This window comes from Rhipicephalus sanguineus, chromosome 2 (assembly GCF_013339695.2).
Source record: "Rhipicephalus sanguineus isolate Rsan-2018 chromosome 2, BIME_Rsan_1.4, whole genome shotgun sequence".
NCBI lineage: Eukaryota > Metazoa > Arthropoda > Arachnida > Ixodida > Ixodidae > Rhipicephalus > Rhipicephalus sanguineus.
In genome coordinates this window covers 39,102,242-39,121,937 of record NC_051177.1, presented here as the reverse complement: position 1 = coordinate 39,121,937, position 19,696 = coordinate 39,102,242, and the positions used below count along the sequence as shown (strand labels likewise).

Below are 19,696 nucleotides of genomic sequence, written 5' to 3'. Positions count from 1 at the left end.
CATGTTTTCGTAAAAATGAGTCGCCGGAGCCGTCTAAAGGGGTCAACATCGATTAAACATCATGTAAGAAAATGACTGCAGCCTATAAGCATCGTCATGGTCTTGCGGATATCACAGCATTTGTATATGTACTCTGCGAGTATTCTTGCTGCACTACACTGCTAATCTACACAAGCGAATTAACGCTAAATGAATCATGTTCTCCCTGCGCGTGTGTTCTGTTTCGTGCTTTTTCCGACACTTTTTTTTATATGTAACATGACAACATTTTCTTCCTGGGAAAATTGGAACTAGCGATGTTTACGTTTCCAAAGCCATCAAATATATCAAACTCGAATTTCTGAATATTTCTAATAGGAGATTTACTGCAGCCTAAGCTCGATAACGAGCATCACAGTGCAGATGACAGTCAGCGTGCGTCCGCAGAACAACGGCACTCCGCAGAATCCGAATCTTCAATCCTGAGCGACATCTGTGGTCAATGCAGAGAGTGCGATCCATCTTTTCCGAAGTGGTAGTCGTCTCCATTCAGCGTTCACAGATGGCGCTTAGTTGCCTGGAACACGACGCGACCGCTTACGGCGCGAAATATGGGCGGCAGATATTTGCTTCGTCCAAATGTACAAGCTGCAAATTTGCGAGTGGCCGTGCTACAGTTTTTGGGCTTTCAACTTTGGCAACGGGAGGTCACTGCTTCTAATCCGGCAGTCGGACAGTCACGGTATATGTATATGCTGCGGCAGGCCCGGAGCCAGGAATTTTTTCGGGGAGCGGGGCGGGGGGGGGGGGGGGGGGGGGGGGGTAGGAGGCACTTGTTGAAGGTCTTGACTATTTGAGAAAAACACCTATTTTCATTATCTATTTTCGGTAAAACACCCCTCTTCGACAAAATTTCGGGGGAGGCCCAGGTCCCTACGGCACCCCGCCTGGCTACAGGCCTGCGCTGCGGTTATACTTGACTCCTCCTAATTGGAAACCCTGCGCACGCCTATGCATCTAGACACAATGATAACAATTGTTAAAGTTTCGTCCAGTGTGTCAAAAAATATATCTACGCAGAGTATTATTTCGGAGGTATCTGAGTGACGCGTAAGTGCAGAGCTTTACCATTCAACAAAAACGTAAAGTATGGCCTCCGAGATTTTCGCGAATACGAGACTCGAAATGAGACCTCACATTTCACGTTACTTTTCGGAGCAATACGTAGCAACTGAACCTAGTTTTAAGAAGCAAAGGGAAACCAATACAGCTATAGCAAGTGACAGTGAACATAAAAACCCACCATCTACAGCTGCGATGCTTACCCGGGGCCTTTTGAGCGGGACGTGGGCACTCTAGCCCTGCACCGCTTTGGCGGAGCCACGCGCAACTCTTAAACGACGACACATTGCAAGCTACCGATCGCAGCGCCACAAGTGGCTTGACCCTGCTTGGGCTTCACTTTCTGTACATCAGTGCTGCGGCCGTTCCTAGCACTCCACTGTTCTAGTACACTCTAGCTATGCCCTGCTCTAGTAGCTTGCCTGGAAAGCGGAGTGACTAAGACGCTTGCCTTCGGATTGTGGGATCGCGGGTTCGAATCCCGCCTCACCAGAAATTTTTGCGTTTTATTTCTTTCTACGTTTTCTTCTTTCTCTATCTCTCATGCTCTCTTTCTTTCTCTATCTCTGTACTCATTCTATCGCCCGTCGTGTTATTCATCCCGGGCCGGAGAAATCGCCGCACGTGTTCTGGGAGCAAAGCAGAAGATGAAGACGACGACGACGACGATGAAGAAGAGGACGAAGAGAGCGTGCCTGTTCATGATGATGATGATTTCTGTTTCCTATGGACAAAATACGGCGAGCTTAAGCAGCTCCGGTGTTAAAATCGAAAAATACAAGATTTCCAAAAGCTCTGCCTTTTTTGGCCATATATGCCCCCTAAAAATGCGTCCTTATGCAGTCATGCTGGTCATGCATCTAAAGGGGGCACGTAGTCTGTCCCATACCTTTTCCCACACTGATACGTTTGCCTGACCGCAACAGATGTCGGAAAGCAGTCGAAAAAGTTTAGGCCCTTATCACCCATGATAAGGCTCAACTTTGGCCTGACGTCACACCTTACAACGATGAACCCATGACGTCAGACAAAAGTAGGGCCTTATCATGGGTGATAAGGACCTCAACTTTTTCGACAGCTTTTTGACATCTATTGCGGTGAAGAAAACACATCAAGGGACTCCTAAGCTCGGAAGGCTCCTATTAAAGTACATGAGAACTACATGGGAAGTGACCAAGCTGGCGCATCAAAGCGGAAACACTAGGAGTATGTAGAGGTTTGCTTGATTAAACGAACTGTGCTCATTATCGCATACATTCGTTACGCTGAGCGCATTTAAAAATCCTCGTATAAGTAGAATCGTGCATTATGTGTATTTATCGAGCTCATTCAAAGACCTGGCGAAACTTCGTGAAATATCGCGAGACTGCAGAACGCGGAACGTTGATTCGGGGTGGCCGTCGGAGTGCGCCGACCCTATAGGTGGCGCAAGACGCACATGAATGTGTTGCGTCGACGATCACGTGAACAGGGGAATAAAAGAGGAGCCTCGTGATAGGTGAAAGGGAGGAGGACACGTGATCGACCGCAGAGAGGAGGTGTAAATGAAAAGAGGGAGTGAATAAAGAAATAAAACAAAATAAACTTTTTTGGCAAGACCGGGCTCGAACCTGGGACCTCATGGTACGAAGACAACTGCTGTAACCACTGGGCCATACTGTCTTTTTTTTCTTTTGTTACACTGGGCCATACTGTCAGGCTTACGGAGCAGTAATTCATGGGAAACACATGAATGCGTTAGATCGATGATCACGCGAAAGGGGCAAAAGGAGGAGCTTCGTGAGAGGAGGAAAGGAAAGATGGTCGCTTGGTCTACAGCTTAGAGGAGGTGTGAATGAAAGGGGGAGTGAATAAAAAAAACAAAATAAACTTCTCTGGCATGACCAGGCTCGAACCCAAGACCTGACGGCACGGAGACAAGTGCTATAACCACTGGGCCATACTGTCACGCTTACGGCGCACTAATTCATGGGAAACACATGAATGCGTTAGATCGATGATCACGCGAAAGGGGCAAAAGGAGGAGCTTCGTGAGAGGAGGAAAGGAAAGATGGTCCTTGGTCTACAGCTTAGAGGAGGTGTGAATGAAAGGGGGAGTGAATAAAAAAAAACAAAATAAACTTCTCTGGCATGACCAGGCTCGAACCCAAGACCTGACGGCACGGAGACAAGTGCTATAACCACTGGGCCATACTGTCACGCTTACGGCGCACTAATTCATGGGAAACACATGAATGCGTTAGATCGATGATCACGCGAAAGGGGCAAAAGGAGGAGCTTCGTGAGAGGAGGAAAGGAAAGATGGTCGCTTGGTCTACAGCTTAGAGGAGGTGTGAATGAATGGGGGAGTGAATAAAAAAAAAACAAAATAAACTTCTCTGGCATGACCAGGCTCGAACCCAAGACCTGACGGCACGGAGACAAGTGCTATAACCACTGGGCCATACTGTCACGCTTACGGCGCACTAATTCATGGGAAACACATGAATGCGTTAGATCGATGATCACGCGAAAGGGGCAAAAGGAGGAGCTTCGTGAGAGGAGGAAAGGAAAGATGGTCGCTTGGTCTACAGCTTAGAGGAGGTGTGAATGAAAGGGGGAGTGAATAAAAAAAAACAAAATAAACTTCTCTGGCATGACCAGGCTCGAACCCAAGACCTGACGGCACGGAGACAAGTGCTATAACCACTGGGCCATACTGTCACGCTTACGGCGCACTAATTCATGGGAAACACATGAATGCGTTAGATCGATGATCACGCGAAAGGGGCAAAAGGAGGAGCTTCGTGAGAGGAGGAAAGGAAAGATGGTCGCTTGGTCTACAGCTTAGAGGAGGTGTGAATGAAAGGGGGAGTGAATAAAAAAAAAACAAAATAAACTTCTCTGGCATGACCAGGCTCGAACCCAAGACCTGACGGCACGGAGACAAGTGCTATAACCACTGGGCCATACTGTCACGCTTACGGCGCACTAATTCATGGGAAACACATGAATGCGTTAGATCGATGATCACGCGAAAGGGGCAAAAGGAGGAGCTTCGTGAGAGGAGGAAAGGAAAGATGGTCCTTGGTCTACAGCTTAGAGGAGGTGTGAATGAAAGGGGGAGTGAATAAAAAAAAACAAAATAAACTTCTCTGGCATGACCAGGCTCGAACCCAAGACCTGACGGCACGGAGACAAGTGCTATAACCACTGGGCCATACTGTCACGCTTACGGCGCACTAATTCATGGGAAACACATGAATGCGTTAGATCGATGATCACGCGAAAGGGGCAAAAGGAGGAGCTTCGTGAGAGGAGGAAAGGAAAGATGGTCGCTTGGTCTACAGCTTAGAGGAGGTGTGAATGAAAGGGGGAGTGAATAAAAAAAAAACAAAATAAACTTCTCTGGCATGACCAGGCTCGAACCCAAGACCTGACGGCACGGAGACAAGTGCTATAACCACTGGGCCATACTGTCACGCTTACGGCGCACTAATTCATGGGAAACACATGAATGCGTTAGATCGATGATCACGCGAAAGGGGCAAAAGGAGGAGCTTCGTGAGAGGAGGAAAGGAAAGATGGTCGCTTGGTCTACAGCTTAGAGGAGGTGTGAATGAAAGGGGGAGTGAATAAAAAAAAACAAAATAAACTTCTCTGGCATGACCAGGCTCGAACCCAAGACCTGACGGCACGGAGACAAGTGCTATAACCACTGGGCCATACTGTCACGCTTACGGCGCACTAATTCATGGGAAACACATGAATGCGTTAGATCGAGGATCACGCGAAAGGGGCAGAAGGAGGAGCTTCGTGAGAGGAGGAAAGGAAAGATGGTCGCTTGGTCTACAGCTTAGAGGAGGTGTGAATGAAAGGGGGAGTGAATAAAAAAAAAACAAAATAAACTTCTCTGGCATGACCAGGCTCGAACCCAAGACCTGACGGCACGGAGACAAGTGCTATAACCACTGGGCCATACTGTCACGCTTACGGCGCACTAATTCATGGGAAACACATGAATGCGTTAGATCGAGGATCACGCGAAAGGGGCAGAAGGAGGAGCTTCGTGAGAGGAGGAAAGGAAAGATGGTCGCTTGGTCTACTGCTTAGAGGAGGTGTAAATGAAAGGGGGAGTGAATAAAGAAATAAATAATACAACAAAATAAACTGCTCATGCGAGACCGGGCTCGAACACGGGATATCACGGTCCGAAGAGAAGTGCTATAATCACTGGGCCATACTTTCAGGCTTACGGTCCATGAATTCATGGGAAACACAAGAATGCGTTGCATCGACAAACACATGAACAGGGGAATAGGAGAAGCTTCGTGAGAGGAGGAAAGGACGGATGGTTGCTTGATCGACCGCGAAGAGGAGCTGCAACTGAAAGGTCGAGTGATTAAACATGCGCAGTCAGGGTGGTCACGCCGCACACCACCACCACCACCACCACCACCACCACCACCGGATTGAGCTCCGCCTTAAGATACTTCGCATCTAAAAATCGCGGCCAGTTTGCACTATAGTGTGCTAGAATAATTCTAGTACAGTATAATTTGCACTAAGTCGCGCAAAGCTTGGCGTAGCGAAGCACGGATTGTCGCCGCTCGAACTCACCGTCGCCCGACACATCTAGCTTCGAGATGCGCGGCTTCCTCCTCCGGAGTACGCCGCTAGGCTGTGCGGTTGCGCGCGATGTCTCCGTCGGTGGTCGTGGCTCAGCTACTGCGCATGCGCGGCTTGGCCAGGTGGTGCGGTATCTGGTCGTTAGACGACGCGATGCTTGCTTCCTCTTTATCTCTACCTTTTTTTAACAGCGAAGCTGTTCTTAGTCGAGGCTTTCATGTTCGGGGTTGGCGTGGCGGTGATGACGTGGCCTCGCAGTGTGGCGAGAGTGAGGCTCGGAAGAAAGAGGAGGGCTGTGCCGTGCTGTGAGAGGCGAGGGTGAGGGCCGAGTGTGTGAGGGGGGTGAGGGGTGAACCTGCGAGGACTGGTGAACTTTCGAGAAATGCCCCTACGTGGGGTGACGGTGAGGCGCAGTGGAGTGTAAAATAGCGTGTAAGGATCAGTGTTAAGGAGTTTGCGCTGTCAAAATGGCGAACACTTCTCATTTTCCCGAGGAAGAAGCCGCCCGACGTGAGTTTCAGCGAGAACTGAAGCGAGAACGGGCATGTCGTCGCCGAGCGAACCGGGATGTTCGCGTAGGAGAGGCCGAAGCTAAGCGCCAACGAAGGGAATACTTGAAAAACATAGACGTACGATATAGCCTGATGAAGGACGGGCATAAGCTTCGTTGTTTCGACCTTGTTGGCGAAGTGGAGCTGGTTGTATTTTAGATGCGAAGCAGCTTATGGCGGAGTTCAATCCGGTGTGCGGCGGGACGACCATTACTGCGCATGCGGATTCTCCTCCCCCTCCTCCCCTCTCGCGCGCCTCATTCTCCCCTGCGCAACGCCGCGATGACCGCCAGCGTATGCGCGTCCCCTCCCCCTCTCTCTCCTCTGCTACACTCCCCCTTCTCGCGCGCCTGTCGAACGTGTTTCCCGATCGCCCTGTTTCTCTCTGTCTCTCGTTGAGGTTCTCTCCTCTCGTTTTCTTTTCCTTTCTGCAGTTCTTTCTCTCTATCGCGCTCTTTCTCATTTTCTCTGTGCTACGCTTTACTCTCTCCCCTCCTTATTTCCCTCCTCCTTACCATTACATCCCTCCTTCTCACGTTCCCTTCTTTTTCCCACCCTTTTGCTACAATATACTATACAAGGCTATATGCTATGCTCTGCTAGCGTGTCCTGTTAGCCTAGTTCTTAGGATGCTCGCCTTCGGATCGAGGGTACACGTGTTCGAATTCCGCGTCGTGAATAATTTCTTTTTCCGTAAGGATCTTTCTCTTTTCATTTATATCTTTATTTCCATCTCTATGTTTGTCTGTTTCTCCGTTTCTCTCACTCTGTCTGCACTCGTTCTCGGGGTTATTGCAGGCCAAACAGTAGCGGTGAGTAGTGAGATTTGCCCAAGTTATGTGACCCCATACCCGTTCAATATGATGATAGTTTTCGGGCACCGTCACACACTCCACACACTAGCTAGAACAGCAGAACCAGAACAGCTGCGCTGCTAAAAGGAAACTGTCTTGGCGATACTGGGCTTGAACCCGGGCCCCCACGGTCCAAAGAGAAGTGTTCTAGCCACTGGGCTACACAGCCACGGTTACGGAGCGTGAATTTATCAGAAGCATATGAATGCGAGAGGGGAGACGCGACGTGGGCTACTCGCCCCTCCCCTTTCGCAGAGTTACACTCACGTCTTCGAGGGTCATCCTTGGGTCATTCTCGCTCGGACTATGCCATATTCGTTGAGGGGCCGTGGTGCGTCGGAAACACCTAGCGCTAGCGACGAGAAGATGGCGACGAACCTACCGGTCGTTTCGACGGTTCCAACACGAGCTTACTAACAGGTACGCTTATCAGGAGCCGGCTAGAGGGTATGTATAATACTTGTAGTGAAATCTTTGCCGTAACTTAGGAAGAAAATGTAATGCCTGACGAAAGGGGCGACAGTTTCGCAGTCCGGTTGTATTCACGGCGTGGAACTAGCTCGATTTTTTCAGTGCAGTGATTTTTATGCCAAGTCAACGGGGTAAATGGGGAAGGCCCGCGCAATGATGGAGGCTTTTTATATATCCTTGAGAGGCAATGCTTGCGTAAGTGACCCGCCCATTTCTTTATTTGATAGTGAGCTGAAATTTTTGCGTGCCTTGTTATGATCTGTTAGCCCGTGACCACGTGACCATCTTTGCTTTCGCATGCCTGTTTATGCGTATATATTGAAGAGTGATGAAAAGTAAATTTCAGTTGAAAGTCTGCGTGCGCTCGTCCGTGTTTGTCTTATTGTGTCCCTGTTTATCATTTTGCGCATACCACTTTAACATTCTCTTCGTTTACTCACTGTGGCGTTGTGTTACGTGCTGCTGTCACTATCTTTACGCCTTTAACTTTCAAAGTTTCTCAATCAAGTACAGTATACCGATAATTCTAAACTGGTTAAGGCCCATGACGTAACTTTCTCTCTCTATCTCGTGTTTTCTTTTGCCAGACGTTGTTTTCCAGCAGCGTTTTGGTTTGGAGAAGTTGATGCGACATATTCCAATGTTAATCAGCACAAAAAGACGAACGCTGAAGGAAAGACGCACACACAGAACCATTTATGACCGGTATGGGATTAGGAACTAGTCGCGAGCGTCCGTATTTCCGTCAGTGTTCGTCAGCTCCTGCTAGTTGAACTTGCAGTAGTTTCCCAAGTTTGTCCTTGGGGAAAGCACTTGACGGTGGAGTTTGCAGTGTCTCAAGCCCCAACAGACAGCACTATGCATTTTACAAGGGAAGAACTTATTCTTGTTTAATGGTGCCACGGTACACCCCGGTTACGCGTATAGTAATGAGACCAAATGACGGTGGTGGTTCGTGCTTCGTTGTTTGAGGTTCTTGACTACGCCTATGCGCATAGCACGTGCGCGCGCACACACCAAAAGACGTGTTCCGTAATAAAGATACGGAGACGCTATGGTTCACCAGATAGCGCCATAACATACTTCGACTTGAGTGGCGAATAAAGAAGGTGTCTACCTCGTTAAACAAAAATGTGCTTTCTCATGTACAGCAGAGGAAGCAGGGGGCATGCTCTTTAGTTTTCTCTAAAGCATGCTGTTCATGCTTCACTCATTTTGATTGGCACATCATTGCTTAAATTTTAGTTTTGTTTCTACAACTTGATGGTCTCCAAACAAGACAGTGTTCAGGAGAAAACAGAGACCTGAAGTGACTAAAAATGGTTGAACAGGAGATGTCGCTGCAAGCAACGTTTCGGTGAAAGGAGCTGCATTCGCCATTGCAGCAACTGCCCTGACGAAGACACGCTCACTTGTGGAAACTTTGGCTGTGTTTGTTCATCATTAAGCGTGTACTTATCGCAACGGAATTTCCTCTACCACATTCGCATCTTATTCCAACGAGAACGAGATAGCACTCATTGCCTGTAGAGGTGATGACCCCTCATTTCACTTGACGTTGCTGATGTCATCTTGAGGACCAGAAATTAAGAATAATGATCACAACAAGGCCTGGAGTAGAGGCGCTTGGTAGCCGGCGTGTGTGTTCTTCCACCACACAGGGAGTTCTCTACGGGAAGAAGCCGAGACAAGTTGGATTCCAAGAAGGAATCTTTCGTATGAACACTTTATGCATAGACACAGCATCACACTACATCGTAACAACTTTGCCGTATGTACACGCGTGGTCGATGCAGTGCGAATATTCGTTTAACAAAATGTGCAACTATACATAGATGAAAATGTACGCAGAAGGGGTCAGGGCAGCGCTAATGCACGCATTCGAAAACGTAAACCTGTTTCTTCCTCCGACGGCGATTCGATATGGCAGTGAGTGTGCTTCACACTTGGCCCAAAAGAACACAACTCGGCACCAGCACTGCCCACTCTAAAGCATCTTCGCTCTCTTTTACTGTATCACATGTTCATCACGACAACAACATAGACTACATTACCAAACTGTAACACCAGCTTAATTTTTTGCTATCGTTTGCATCGAGGTGAAAAAATTTCGCAGCCGCGTTTCGGGTCGCTTGTTAAAACTGTAGTTGGTGATGATGATGAGTAAAGGGTCGCGAGGCAGTTTTCAGGAGGCTCTGCCGCAAATGAAAAAAAAAAAGGGGGGGGGGGTGAGATCTTAGGTAGATACAATGAGGTAGGGATACAGGTTCTGGCAAAAACACCAGATCTCTCAATTGTTCCTTTCAGTGATGCGTCAACTCACAGTGTTTATCCGGAAAGTCGCTAACAAATATGTTGTCTCAACCGCTGTTTCAGTCTCTTAAATTAAGTCAGTGTTCTTTCACATGATTTCCGTTACCAGCCCACAAACGTGATGTGTGGTCTCACGCACAGCGCTTGTGAATTTGACGATAGGGAGAGCTTAACGCCCTCTTACAGTATAGTACTTCGTGCTATAAATCGTCTGCTCTTTCTTATAAACCCGTAGGAAAGCTGATCAGTTTCTTACTTATTTTTCCACTGTGTTTCTGTAACAAATCTCTAAAGCTGGGCCATTTAGAATCAGTATAATCCTGACACGTCCGCACCAATGACATCGAAGCGTTTGGCGTCTACAGTTTGTGAGTTGCTGGACTTGTAATTATGATTACCAATGTTCACGTTAAGTCTGATGGTAGTTGCGCCTATTTAACATCCGAAACACCAGCTTTCGCAGCTTCTCGAGAAAAAAAACCCGAATGGGAACGTGACATGAACAACAGGGCAACGTGAAAACGAAAGCACGATCAACGCGTTCAACATTGCTTTCGCGCTGACAAGGTTTTTGATATCACACTGCACAATAAGATATGTATGTAAGGGGAGGCTGCTTTCACATCGATGTTCGATATTGTTGGTGATGATAATGATGATGAGGGGATCGCGAGGCGTCAGAACGCAATGAGGCACGATCAAGAATCGCTCCACGTGCTCAGTCCAAAAAAAAGGCGCACGAGTCCGCGGTGAGCACGCGTCCTGCCTTCGGTGACGACCAGCACCCACGCCGAACACGCCGTTTACAAAGTGTCTCTGAGCATAGCGCGAAAATGGGCGTCGGTCGAGAAAAATAGTGACTTTTTTCTCCTTTCCTTTTGGCCTTGTGTGGTGCAGTAGGAACAGCGTTGTGTCCGTGGTCTGAAATGAAACAATGTGAACAACAGGCAGGAATCAGTACATTCAGGTAGAAAAGAGAGAATACAGCATTGAAAATTTCGGGAGACAACTTCGCTTTGAGGAATGTATCTTAACCAGGGCTTAAAGTGTCCCTTCATTGGAGGGGGAGCCCTCGTAAAGCGGCAACACGTACGCGCGCGCACACACACACACACACACACACACACACACATACACACACACACACACGGCATACCTATAGTAAAGTTAAAGGTTTCCGCCCCCCCCCCCCTCTCTCTCTCTCTCTCTCTCTCTCTATATATATATATATATATATATATATATATATATATATATATATATATATATATATATATATATATATATATATATTTATATATATATATTGTGGGCATTTATCAGGCCCTTCTTCATCATCTGCACATTATCATCATCACATGGTGTTCTTCATCGTCTTCGCTTGTGGGGACAGATCTTGAGATTGCTCTGTGCCTCGGATGTGTTCGGTTCGCTAAGCCTCGAAGGCTTATTAAAGGCGTGTCAACTGTGACGTCACAAGTGGTGGAGGGTGCTCATCGGTCCCCCGTCCTCTCCTCGCCCGCTTTACTTCCTGGAGCTTCGTTCCGGTCGCCGTTTGTGCCAGTTGTCCACCAGCATGCCGCAGGACGAACCCTCAGGCACTTCTTCATCTACCTCTTCCGCTACGGCTGCCGCGGCTTCTCCACCTTGGATCGCAGGCGGGCCCCATTGCGATCCCCATTTATTCGCTGGACTTCGCAATGAAAATGTGGAGGATTGGCTCGACCAATAAGACATCGTGAGTGCTGCGAACCATTGGGACGATCCGCACAAGCTCCGCCACGTCTCCTTCTACCTCACAGGCGTGGCGAAGACTTGGTTTTTCAACCATCAGATCGACTTTCCCGACTGGAGCACTTTCAAAGAGCGTCTCCGACAACTGTTTGGCACTCCAGCGGTTCGATCCGCCCTTGCGAAGAGAACACTGGACACTCGCAAACAAGAACTGGGCGAGTCTTATACCTCGTATATAGAGGATGTCCTTTCCCTTTGTCGTCGCGTCAACGCTTCCATGGGAGAGTCGGACAAAGTGCGTCATCTCCTGAAAGGCATCGCGACTGTCGCCTTCAATGCTTTGGCGATAAAGGACTCGGCTACCGTCGCTGATATTGTAGTTACGTACCAGCGTCAGGACGAGCTCGAATTCGCACGGTTGTAGCCATCCGCCCCTCATAACAACCCTACTGCCGATCCCTCGTTGCGCGCGATGGTCCGCGCCATCATACGAGAAGAACTGCAGTCGCTTGGCTTTTCAATGGGTGCGGTCCCTTCTCCCGCCTCCAGTACCAGTTTGCGTGACGTTGTTAAGGAGGAGCTGGCGGCTATGACTGGTGCTGCGTATACAGACCCTCTCGTCCCTAGGCCACAACCAACATACGCGCAAGTCGCCGCAATTACCCCGACCACCGTTCCATCGATGCCCCCGAAGGCGACGCCAGCCCACCTGGCTTCAATATCCCCTAGCGCACATAACCAGCCCTACTATCCACCATGGCGCCCGACGCGACCTACCTGCTACTACTGCGGCTATCGTGGACACATCGCCCGCTTCTGTCGCAAGCGTCAGCAAGACGGGCGTCGTGGGTTTGACACTTACGAACGGGACGACTTTTCCACTGGGTCCACTTTCCAGCGCCGTCCTTCTGCAACGCTTCCCGGCCGCTCTCCCTCTCCACCTGCAACGTTCGAGACGGCTCCAAGCTACCGTCCTGCCAGGCGCCGCTCACCGTCACCCCTTCGTCGCTCGACGTCACCACTTCGACCAGCCTCTCAGTTCGCCGACCATCGCCCGGAAAACTAAATTATGCAGCTTTTGGAGGAAAAGCTGCATCTAGCGAAATGGGAGAAATTCCTCCAGCACGTCCACATAATATCATCTCTGTTTTGGTAGAAGGCATAGAAGTGGAAGCATTAATAGACACTGGTGCTAGTTTGTCAGTTATTCACGGAGGTTTGTGTTCGCGTCTCCGGAAAGTTCCTACTCCCTACGATGGACCTACGCTGCTCGCTGCTCAAGGGCACGCCATTCGACCTTCCGCCATGTGCACTGTTCGTGTCTACATTGATGGAGGTCTGCATTATATACAATTCGGAGGGCTTAGTTCGTGTGCCCACTAGCTCATATTAGGATGGGATTTTCTGTCAACGGTGTCCGCTACCATCTGCTGCCGGCAACGTGTTCTCCACATGACTGATAACGCCTATTCGCTTCACGAAGATGACACACCATTTCGCTTTCTTGCTGCAGAAGACACGAGCTACCTCCCCGCAGTCAGCGAATTGTTGCCATCACGTCTGATGCCATTGACCATGGTGACCTGCTCCTACAACCATCTGTACGCTGTCTCGCCAGAGGGATAGCCTTTCCATCAGGGCTGGTGCGTTTCGACGATGGCTCCGCATTCGTTTGTGCAACAAACCCGACATCCGAAAAAATTCTGATTCCTAAGCAGGGGCGTAGCCAGAAATGTTTTTCGGGGGGGGGGGGGTTCAACCATACTTTATGTATGTGCGTGCGTGCGTTTGTACGTGCGCGTGTATATATACGCCAGCAAAACTGAAAAATTTCGGGGGGGTTTGAACCCCCAACCCCCCCCCCCCCCCCCCTGGCTACGCCCCTGTTCCTAAGGGTATAACGTTGGCTTGCGTCGCTACATCAGAGCCTTTTTCTGTTGCTCTTCTTCAAGCGGCTTCACCTGAAGATCACTCTGTTGGACGATCCATATCCATCTCCACCCTTGAAACTACCATCAGCTCCGACCTGACCCCTTCGCAGTCATAACAGTTGATCGCCTTGCTAACCAAACATCAAGCTTCGTTCGACGCGCATTCCCCTGTATCAGGACGGACATACGTCACCACGCATCGGATCGAGACTGATGGTAGGTCCATCGTTCGTCGCCGACCATACCGCGTATCTCTCGCCGAGCGGAAGGTCATCGAAGAAAACGTTGACAACATGTTGCGACGGAAGATAATACGCCCCTCGGCTAGTCCTTGGTCATCTACCGTCGTACTAGTTCGAAAAGAAGATGGTTCTGTACGATTCTGCGTGGATTACCGGGCGCTAAATAAGATCACGCGCAAGGACGTATACCCTACGCCACGTATAGACGACGCATTGGATTCGCTACAAGGGGCCGAGTACCTCTCGAGTCTCGATCTACGTTTGGGATACTGGCAGATACTGATGCATGAGGACGATAAAGAAAAAAACGGCGTTTTCGACCCCAGATGGGCTTTACGAGTTCAATGTAATGCCCTTCGGGCTCTGCAATGCTCCCGCAACATTCGAGCGCATGATCGACACCGTTCTGGGTGGCCTCAAGTGGAAGACTTGCCTGTGCTATTTGGACGATATTGTTTTCTCGTCAACGTTCTCTCAACACCTACAACGTTTGGAGGAAGTGCTGACGTGCCTTGCTAACGCTGGCCTTCAGCTGGACACGAAAAAGTGTCATTTTGCCAGCAAGACAAATAAGGTCTTAGGCCACATTGTGAGTAAGGACGGCATTCGTCCTGATCCCGATAAAGTTTCGGCGGTTCTTCACTTCCCTCGTCACGAAAGGAGCAAAGATTTACGCAGTTTCCTTGGCCTCGCTTCCTAGTTCCGCCGATTCATACGAGACTTTGGTTCAATAGCGGTACCTTTGCACAAATTACTCGGTTCTGGTGTTCCCTTTGACTGGTCTCCCGAATGTGAATCGGCGTTCAGCCATCTGAAAAACGCCCTCACGTCCGAACCTGTACTTCGCCATTTTGATGAAACAACACCTACAGTCCTGCAGACTGACGCTAGTGGTCACGGCATCGGTGGTATTCTCCTGCAGCGGGATCAGTCATCACGTGAGAGGGTCGTCGCGTATGCAAGCCGCGTACTGACCAACGCTGAGAAGAATTACGCCATCACTGAGCAGGAGTGCCTAGCTGTCGTTTGGTCGGTGCAGAAGTTTCGACCTTATCTACATGGCCGTCATTTTACCATCGTTACAGACCACCATGCTCTATCTTGGCTTTCAGCACTCAAGAACTTATCAGGTCGCCTTGGTCGCTAGATTATACGTCTGCAAGAATACCATTTCACTATTATCTACAAGTGTGGTAAAAAGCACTAGGACGCAGATGCGCTTTCTCGCTGCCCACTTCCTACGGCACCGTGCACTGGTTCTGCTACTAACTTCAGCGATGAATGCTCGGACGGTCCTTCCACGCATGTCTCTCCTTAGCCGCTCTTGACCAGATCTTTCCTGACGACCACGGCTCGATGATGTCTCATCAACTCGCTAGACCGCCTTCAGGGAAATTCGCGGCCGCCTAATGCCCGCATTCGTCGACAGCTGACGCAGTTCAAGCTTGATAACCACATCCTTTACCGTCACATCTATCACCCAGACGGTCAACGCTGGGTGCCCGTTCTGCCTCGCTCTCTTAGAGTTGATATTCTTAAGGCCTGTCACGACGACATGACTGCTGGTCACCTAGGTTTCCAGAAAACGTACGACCGCATTAAAAAGGTCGCTTCTATTGGCCTGGCCTATCCACCAGTGTAGCGAAGTACGTCACTTCCTGCAACCTTTGTCAGCGCCGAAAGCTCCCGACATCACCGCAAAGCGGCGAGCTGCAACCACTTCCGTGTCCGTCGGCACCATTCGAAGTCGTTGGCATTGATCTGTATGGTCCTCTTCCCACGACTCCCACTGGTCATCGCTGGATAGTGACAGCTGTCGACCACTTGACACGTTACGCGGAAACCTGCGTGACTTCGGCGTCGGCTTCTGAAGTGGCTGCATTTATGCTTAAAGCCCTAATCCTACGTCACGGTGCTCCTCGTGTCATTCTGAACGACCGTGGCAAAGCTTTCCTTTCACAAATTGTTGAGGAATTTCTCCAAGCCTCCGGTACCACGCACAAGACAACCTCCAGCTATCACCCCCAAACCAACGGGCTAACTGAGCGATTTCATCGCACACTCTCCGACATGATAGCCATGTACATTGAACCATACCACACAAACTGGGACGCAATTTTGCCATTTGTAACTTTCGCATATAATACCGCCGTACAACGCACAACTGGCTACTCGCCATTCTACCTTGTCTATGGCCGATCGCCAACTTTCCTTCTTGACGTCTCTTTCTTGTCCCCCCCTGTCACTCCATCTGCATCTTCCTGTGAACAATATGTGTCCCGCATCCTCCACTGTCGCCAGCTCGCCCGAGTGAACACTGAGGCAAGACAACAGCGCCGCAAGAGTCTCCATGACGCATCTCACAGTGCTGTGTTCTTTCTCCCCGGCGACGAGGTGCTACTCCGGACACCAGTACGCACTCCTGGCTTGTGCGACAAATTTCAATTTCGGTTTCTTGGTCCATACACAGTCTTGGAGCAGACCTCTCCCGTTAATTATCGCGTCGAACCTGTTATTGCTCCAACTGACCGGCGCCGTCGCGGTACCGAGATTGTGCATGTATCTCGTATGAAGCCTTTTAACAGGCGTTCTCCGTACCTTTAAGTTGCGACAAGGATGGCCGCTTGCACGCGGGGGAAATTAGTGTGGGCATTTATCAGGCCTTTCTTTATCATCTGTAAATTATCATCATCACATGGTGTTCTTCATCATCTTCGCTTGTGGGGACATATCTTGAGATTGTTCTGTGCCTCGGATGTGTTCGGTTCGCTAAGTCTCGAAGGCTTATTAAAGGCGTGTCAACTGTGACGTCACAATATAAAGTAAAACCTCGGTGAAACGATCACGGCTCGTACGAATTTCGGGGTGATACGAATTTTTCTGTGGTCTCGGCCAAGGCCCATTAGCCTGCAATGTATTGGAGTACGGTTGTTGCGAACCGATTTTCACCCCGCGACGTTTGATACGAACGTACGCTAGCGCACAGGCACCAACTGGTTCTGCCCACGTTGTCGCGAAAGGCCCGGCAATCACGGCGGGCATGCGCGCTGCGCGACCATCAACGGTGCGTCGTTTCCTCCGAGATAGTGTGCGCGAATCTTGGAGGCATTTAGGCGCCTTCGCGTTTAGATTACAGATGACGTTGACGACGCGCTTTTTTTTTCCGACGCGTTAACGCGTGCTCCTGTGCTCGAGGAAGCGGGGTGTTTGTACTGTGTTGACACGTGCCTGCCACGTCGATGCAAGCCATGTCCCCGCAATCAGACGTTCTATGAAACAAGACTCAAACTTGAGCTGCGGGTCCGTCATGAAGTCCCATCTATCGTGTACAAAGCGATACTTAAGTCACTTTCGCCGCAGTATTCTGGTCTCCTACAGAAAAGCGTAGCAAGATTAGGAAGGGGCTACTAGCGGTCACTGGGCAAAACACATCTGGTTCATTAGTTACACACGCGCGCATGCACCGTATATTTACGAGTGCAAGTATGACGGCTGACGTCTAAGAACTTTACTGGCAATCATTCAGAGCTGTTCATAACGTCGCTGCGGCCCTGAGAAACACTAAATCAAAACGTATGCCAACTTTCTTTTGTCGCATACTAATTTTCCATGTTTTCTGGTGATACGAATATTTTTGGTAACCCTACGAGATTCATATCACCCAGGTTTCACTCTATAATATATATATATATATATATATATATATATATATATAATGCATTTTCATACGTTTAATACCATCACATTTGTGCCCAACATTGTATAATATGACCGCGAAAGTCAATCTTGACCGACATATTTAGAAATCCTGCGTTTATTCTTCGGTATGCCAGCTCGCACCGCGTTCTAACAACCCACGATCTACGCGTAGCAGAGCCGCTGAGGCTACAGCAGCATCGTTTTTGCGGCGGAAAGATCGCTGCTAGGAGATATTTTCTTTGAGATTACATATATATATATATATATATATACATTTTTTTTTTTGACAAAGTCTGGTCCACCAGACGAAACGTTAGTGAAAATATGCAGTGCCGAACCAACGACAGTCGTAGTTTCTTCATTCCTTATTCTATCGGGGTTCGCGTGATTCTTTTTTTCCCACTGCTATATATATATATATATATATATATATATATAGTGTGAAAAGAATATATATATATATATATATATATATATATATATATATATATATATATATATATATATATATATATATATATATATATATATATATATATATATATATATATATATATATATATATATATATATATACTAAACGTTAAGAGAGGTGTTCGCGATGATCACAGTGCAGTGAAGCCAACTGTCTCTAGAACTGAACAAATGCTTATGAATGCTATACAAATACATATATTATTCCGAATACACTTCGGGCATTTATTCAACGTGTAAATCCAATCAAGCATTAAATGAAATTTTTTGGGAACAATTTTCAAAAATAACTCGGGATGTAAAGGCTAGAAGATATGTGAGCTCAAAATAAGTAACAGTAGTTGAATGACTGAATTCAGAACCTCAGGCACGAGAATGCTATATTTTATTTTCACTACCACTTGCATAATAAAGTAGGCAAAATACATGCGTCTTTGCAATTACAGACTTGTGTTGCACAACTAAAAGAACCAAATTGAGTGGCGTACTAAACAGACCAAGTTGAACCATCACTGATTCATGAGCAGGTAGCTTGACGCTCAGGTGCCTCGTGAAAGAGTATGCTGCGCCAAGACGCTCTGTCGAACGGAGTGGTGAACCGTGGTTTCAGGAGGCGTTGCCCGTGGTGTTCAGTGTCTCATTGAATTGCATTCAGTAGTACGACGATACCCGTTTTCTTCTGTTTTGCTGACACGCCGTCAACCAAACATTCGCGATTAAATCAGCATTCGAAAAATTTCAGAGTATAATATACCCGCACAAAGCACTACTGCCAAAAAATCCAACTCCAGCACTTGTCAAATGGTTGCCGCAGCGCCACCGTCGGACTGCCGAGGGGGGGCCGGGCCCCCTCGGGTCCCCTCTGACGTTAAGCCACGATTATTAACACACGCCACCATGGTAAGTTGAACGAACATCTACGCTGTATAAGTTACGAGCAGCGGGTGAACAAGGTTGGTGGTGATGTTGCCACAGGCAGGGTTTGCCTGGCAGACCTGGTCGGCAATTGCTCCGCCTGAGCGACTCTTTCCATGCAGTATGTTTCACCATACATCACTTAAACCTGTCTCTCGCAGAAAACGTCAAATAATAGCAGCCACTTCCTTGCGAGTCATTCGCACACCTTCAGGAAACATGAGCTCTTCACAGCATCTGTGGGGAAACTCTCTTTTCTTCATATTGTCCATTAGGCTCTCCCTTTCGGAGCAAAAGTGCTTACAGGACCAGATGTAGTGGCTTGCATCGCCAGCTTCATTACACTCAGTACACAATGAGGAAGGATCTCCCCTTACGTTAAACAACCATGCAAGAGTGCAGACCAATAGTTTTTTTTTATTCGATACAGTACGTGGCGACAAAGCAGCTTGCTTATGTCGGTGCCTTCAAAGGAAACAAATAAATAAATACCCGTAGGCCCTGTCACAACGGTGACGCTAGGCTCCTTTGCTCCCCAGTCGTAGACCACTTCAAGTCAATAACCTTCATACAACCAATTTAAAGCACAGTAAAAAGTTATTGTTTTGGTTATATTCTAATTAAGAAACTCAGCTTGAGGAAATGCTCACCTAGTTTTGATTTCACCTATGGGACATTCGATGGGACCGCTTTGACGGCGAGTGGTTAACTGCAAAGAAACAGGATGCCCATCAGCTGTGAGGTGGTTGCGAAATCAGAGCGAGCTGCCGTAAGAGCCAAGTTGCGTTTCACCTGCTGCAAGC

General features: G+C 48.4%; 1 protein-coding gene across 1 annotated transcript in view; it reads right to left on the bottom strand.

The window, feature by feature from the left end:
* Nucleotides 1-9,292: 9,292 nt before the first annotated feature.
* Nucleotides 9,293-19,696, bottom strand: part of LOC119381547 (Down syndrome cell adhesion molecule-like protein Dscam2) — a 381,434-nt gene continuing 371,030 nt past the window's right edge. Inside the window, 2 exon segments of the mRNA XM_049412821.1 lie at nt 9,293-10,819; nt 19,544-19,602. Of these exon segments, the coding sequence (XP_049268778.1) occupies nt 19,556-19,602 (47 nt within the window). The 3' untranslated portion in view covers nt 9,293-10,819; nt 19,544-19,555.